At 41.6% G+C, this 6,000-nt stretch overlaps 1 protein-coding gene across 1 annotated transcript in view; it reads left to right on the top strand.

Moving 5' to 3' along the window:
* Positions 1–1,832: 1,832 nt before the first annotated feature.
* Positions 1,833–6,000, top strand: part of LOC111720193 (zinc finger protein 558-like) — a 9,396-nt gene continuing 5,228 nt past the window's right edge. Inside the window, exons 1-3 of the mRNA XM_031964069.1 lie at positions 1,833–1,917; positions 5,056–5,182; positions 5,807–5,899. Of these exons, the coding sequence (XP_031819929.1) occupies positions 1,885–1,917; positions 5,056–5,182; positions 5,807–5,899 (253 nt within the window). The 5' untranslated portion in view covers positions 1,833–1,884. The remainder of the gene's footprint in view (positions 1,918–5,055; positions 5,183–5,806; positions 5,900–6,000) is intronic.

Raw genomic sequence — 6,000 nt, 5'->3', positions numbered from 1 at the left:
AATTCCTTTTATATTCGGGACCTTCTGTTTTTTTCCAAATGAATTTTTTATTTTTTTCTCGCTCAATAAAATAATTTTTTGGCAATTTAATTGGGATGGCATTACATAAGTATCAGATTAGTTTAGGTAAAATTGTTATTTGTATTATATTGGCCCAATCTACCCACAAACAACTGATATTTCTGCAATTATTTAAATCTGACTTTATTTGTATAAAAAGTGTTTTGATTAAGTTCATATAGTCCCTGTGTTTGTCTTGGCAGTTATACTCTCTGCTATTTTATACTGTCTACAGTTATTTTAAGTGTGTTATTATTCTCTCTTCTTTGTTGTTGATATATAGAAAGGTTGATGATTTTAAAGTGGGTTTATTTTATATCCTACTACTTTGCTAAAATTATTTATTGTTTAAACCAACTTTTTAATTAGGGATTAATTTTTTCCTAGTAATTTTCCTAGTAATGTTTTTATCATTTGCAAAAAGAGACAGTTTATGATCTCATTGTTCATTCTGATTCCTTCTGTTTCCTTTTTTTTTCTTATCACTATTGCTAGCATTTCTAATACAATATTGAATATTAATGATAATGGACACTCTTGTATTACTCCTGATCTTGTTGGGAAGACTTCTAACTTATCCCCATTATTACTTATGTTTGCTGATGATTTTCGGTAGATATTTCTTTTTCATTTATACCAAAATTTTCAAGTGTTTTTAATAAGAATGAGCATTATTTATTTGTTTGTTTTTTGCCCAGGGTCACATAATTAGGGAGTGTTAAATATCTGAGATTAAATTTGAATTCAGGTCCTCCTGACTTCAGAGCTAGTGCTCTATCCATTACATTAACTAGCTGTCCCATGAGTTTTATATTTTATCAAAAAACTTTTTTCTGATTTAATATGATGTTTGGAAATGTTTGTTATTGATTTAACCCATTATATTAATAGTTTTTCTTATGTTAAACCATTCCTGGTATAAATCACACTTGATCAAAAGTGATATATTGTGATATACCATTGTAGTCTCCTAGCTTCTTGTAGTATTTTATTTTGGATTTTTGTATCCATATTCATTAATGAAATGAGTGTAGAGTCTTTTTTTCTGTTTTTATTCTTCCTAGTTTAGATATGAATAACATATTTTTTTCATATGAAAAGATTGGTAGAACTCCTCCTCTGCCTATTATTTCACATAATTTATTTAGGATTAGAATTATGATCTTTAAACGTTTGGTAGAATTCACTTGTAAAACCATCTGGTGATAACTTTTTTCTTAGAAAGTTCATTTATGGTCTATTTAATTAATTTTCCTAAAATAGGCATATTTTGATATTTTATTTCCTCTTCTGTTTAATCTAGGCAGCTTATATTTTTATTAAATTTTTTGGCCAAGTAATGGGGCAAAATGACTCTTCATATCCTCCCAAAGGTCCCAAGGCAGCTTCCACACTTTTACCATTGGGTCGTACTTGCTCTACCTTCATAACTCAGCCATACTAATCCTTTGGAAGGGGAGTTCTTAATCAGGGGTAAAGAAGCTACACCTGATCTCCTCCCATCTGGGATCTGCAGGCCCTTTTTGGGGGGTTGCTTTCAGAGGATGGGATTGAAGAGAAGAAAGAAATGAAGGGGGGGAAGGAGCCCTTCATTTCCTACCTTGACCTTCCCTGCTTCCTTCTCCTATTGGTTGGGGTCTATCCCTGAAGGCCAGTACCACTGGCCTTGTAACTGTTCTGGGACCTCAGGCCCTGGAGATACATGTAGACCGGCCCAGGAGGAGAAGGGAAAGACATCTCCCTCTCTGTGATTCTTGTCCCTCTTCAGCTCAGCCTTCAGAGGACTAAGGCCTGGCCCAAGCAAGGAGCCTGGAGCCAGAAGGAATGGCCCTTGGGACCCAGAGACCCCCAGCCCAGGTGAGTGCCATCCAATCCCGGATCTGACCAGCATCCGCCAGTGGGGCCATCTCCAACCACATAGAAGATGGTCTTTGAGGCTGGCTGTGTCTTAGCTGTGGATCATTTCTTTTACAAATATTGCTATAAAATTAAAAACGGTTGTAACCCCACTTCCTTGCTCTCATTCTGTGTTCTGAAGCACTTATTTCTCTCAAGCACTAACTTCCCCCTCCCTCCCGGTTGCTGCCCTCCTTGTGTTTGTTAGATTCTCCCTCATTACAAGTGGCTGACATGGGCAATCGTGTCCCTCATTGGTCCCTCTCCATAGGTTTCAAAGGCTTTGCTCCCTTTCTGCATACCTGGCCCGCCTTCCTTTCTGTTTCTTGTGACCAAGTTCTCCCCTGTAGCAACTGAAGGTCAAGGAAAACCCTTTGTGTGTGAGTCTTGTCTGGATGGGGCTGGAGCAGAGCTCTGAAGGCAGAAAATGGGGCTGGAGGTGTCCCTGGAGGGACTCCAGGATGGAGGGAAGCAGAAGGACCAGCACAGAGAGACACAGAGACAGCCAATGGGGCCAATGGAGCAAGAAAGGCTGGAGAGGAAGCAGAGTCTGATGAGAAAGAGCTGGGGACCAGGTTGTATGGGGCCTGAACCACAGAAGTAAATGGGAAAGGCCCAGCAGGAGTGTGAACGATGGGCCAGAGTGGTGAGGAGGCCATGGCAGGCAGGGCAGGCAGAGGGTGGAGATGGTGGAGTGGCTACTTTGTGCCACACACAAGAGCTGTTGGATTAGAAAAACCCTGGGACACAGGAACTCTTACTAGCCTCATTTTTCAGCTAAGGAAACTGGGGCAAGCAGATTAAGTGGCTTGCCCAGAGTCTCACAGGTCTGTCTTCTCTGAGGTCAGAGATGAAGTCAGGTCTTCCTTTGGGTTCCAGGCTCAGGTTGTCTCCCTGCCACAAGCTTAACTTCTGATACGAGAAGTTGTTTGTTTTCCTTTAAAAAGGCACTGAGGCCCAAAAGTCCTCCAGGCTTGGTGGCTGGGCATTAAAAGCTCAGGCTACTATTTTACTCCATGGTCTCCTGATTTCCTATCACCATAGTCCGTCTATGCCCAGATGCTCACCTGATGTGATGGAAACCCATGGGGGCTTCCCTGAGCTGAGGCTAGTTGGAGGGATCTGGCAACAATCTTCAATGACGATCATTCCAGCCTTCCAATGTGGAGAAGAGCAGAGGGCCCAGAGCTGAGCCTTGGGGAATATGCTCCATTCTGGGCTGTAATGTGGTTGCTGGGCCATCATGGCAGACCTGGAGGAAGTGACCAGACACTGAAGTCCCAGATTCATGCGACCAGATGAGAAATGGGGGGATTTATGAACTGACCTTGCCCTTAATTGGGAGTCCGTCCCCCCCCCCCCCCTCCATGATGCTAAAGAAAGCATTTGGAGGGATGGGAAAGGAAAGAGGTTTGGGAGAGCTTCTTTTGGGAGCAAGCTAGGGATTCAGTTATAGATGACTATATATAGAAGTTCAGTAATCAGATCTAGGGAAGCTAGAAGTGAAAGTTGTATTACAAATACAACATAAAGCAGATGTTTTAAGGAATAATGACAAAGATCATGCACATGAAAGGGGATTGCTCTAAAACAATAGGATATCTGAAAAAGTGAATCACATCATTGATTCTACTAGAAATGGGAGAAAATTAAATGGAAAAATCAAACATACTAAAAGCATTGGCCAAACACGAGTCTATGTAGAGCAAGTGGGAAAAATAAATGATTCCTTCCAATTATCAAGATATTTGCATATTTTATTTTTCATGTACTGTCTGTGTCTTTCCTATGAATCAGCTCAATCGCTAACTCTAATTAATAAAATATTACATTTTTAATAAATAAAGGAGTCCTCCTATCCCCTAGCATCATTACTCTTATTCTGTATCACGGGCTTCTTAAAAGTTTTCCACCGGTGATCCCTTTTTGCCCAAGGAATAGGTACATGACCCTGTCTCGAATCTGACTGAGGTGTTTCTGGCAGTATTCCTGTGTGCACAGTGTAAAGTGCACATGTTGTGTTTTCAGAACTAAGGCTTCAGTAAAGTTGCAAAATACAGCATGGACAAGTGCTGCCAGGAACAGCTCTGATTCATTGTGCAACTGATTGTGAATTAAATTTTGGTTGTTGCATTCAGAAACCTTTTACTATTGCCAAATTTTTCATGATCCCTCCTTTCAGTGACGTGCCTGACCCAACCCACAGTTTAAGCAGCTTTGTTCTACGTAACTTAATATTAAAATGAATGAATATATTCCATTACCAAGGGAAAGCAATCATAAAGGAAAACTAGAAGGTTTTTTTTTGACTGTGACATATTGAACTCAATGTTACCTTAAGCCTCCTATATTACAATAGATAACCCTTCACTTGATTACCAGGAAACAGATTAGGCCAGAGTGTGAGTAATGTCTCTTAAGAACTGTTTCTTACGTTGCCTTCATCTAAATAAGATTTCATCTCAGCTTTTTAAGAAATTAATCAGATAATTCCTTTTTCTTTATCCTCTCTTCAGGGATCAGTGATAAAGTTCTTTCCCCAGAATACACAACCCTTGCCAGCTTCTCACAAACCATTCATAGAATTTTGTTAACGTATCACTTGGGACAGTTGTGCTAAGGAGGAATTTCCCATCACCTTCTCTCTTTCTTCTCCACAGTCTCATATCCTACTGATAGAGCACAGACCTCCCCGATTCCATAGGGAGAAGCATTTAATAATAAGACAATTCTCCAACTTCTGTTTTTCCAACTGGTGCTCACTTCCAATATAAAATGCATTTCCCCACATTTCATTGGGCTGTTAGTTACATGGTTTCAGGTGTTGGCTCTGAGACCACACAAAGGTTATATGAGTTTGGGGCAAATTTCCAGTGTTTCAGTTGCCTCAGATTTGATGGAACTAGAGGAATTCCGAAATCTCTGTACTCAATCTTTTTTTGTTGTTGAGGCAATTGAGGTTAAGTGACTTGCCCAGTTGGGAAGTGTTAAGTGTCTGAGGCCATGTTTGAATTCAGGTCCTCCTGAGTTCAGGACTGCTCTATCCACTGCACCACCCAGCTGCCCCTGCACTCAATCTCTTGACTTTTGATGGTTTAGGAGTCAGTGACCTTCAAGGATGTGGCGGTGGACTTCACTGAGGAGGAGTGGGGCCTTTTGGACCCTTCTCAGAAAGAGCTGCACAAGGAGGTCATGCTGGAGAATGTCAAGAATCTGCTCTCTGTTGGTAAGGACCATTTCCTCTGGTAACTCTGAGGTTCTAAGTGACTAGTTCATCACTCTTAATTTTGTCAAAAAAGAATCGATTTATCCTTATTCTTCCTTCATTCTTCCCTCAAATTCCAGGCCAGGTGGTAGGAAGGGAGGGAAGGGAATTAGCTTTTACTTATACCTGTTTTGAATGTGAAACGCAACCAAGTACTTGGTGATCATTATCATCTGACCTTCACATTCTACAGTCCTGTACTATTACTATTACACTACTATTGTCTCCTTTTCCTAGTTGAGGGTGCTTAGGCAAACATCACTTGCCCAAGAATACAAAGCTGCCACGTAGCTGAGGTTCGAATTTGTCTTTCTGACTCCAGGTTCTGGCCTCTTACTGCACAACCAACTGCCTCTAACTTCTAGATAACAGTAACATTGGGATGAGTCCTTCCTTCTATGAAAAAAGGTCAACAAAGGGGGGCAATAGGATCTTTGCCCCTCCACAGATCCCAACAATGAGTCCCCTGGAAGGCATCCTTGAGGCGCCCTGTGGACGCTGTTTGCTTGCACATGCCTGTCCCTATGGAGGCCCAAATTGTACCTCTCTCTCCATCCTCATCCCTCCCTTATTCCATTTTCCCAGGGCTTCCAGTTCTTAGAGAAGATCTGATCTCCCCTCTTCAGCACGGGGAAGTGGGGTTGCCAGAGCAGAGAGGCTGGAGGAGCTCTTGTCCAGGTGAGTGAGCTGGCAGCAGGTGGTATTCTGTAGCAGGTGGACAGCAGCAGGGCCGCTGTCCTAAGAGGCTTTGGGGGTGTTGAAGCACAGGATGCTTACCT

This window comes from Sarcophilus harrisii, chromosome 3 (assembly GCF_902635505.1).
Source record: "Sarcophilus harrisii chromosome 3, mSarHar1.11, whole genome shotgun sequence".
Lineage (NCBI taxonomy): Eukaryota > Metazoa > Chordata > Mammalia > Dasyuromorphia > Dasyuridae > Sarcophilus > Sarcophilus harrisii.
This window is presented reverse-complemented; position numbering and strand designations above follow the sequence as displayed.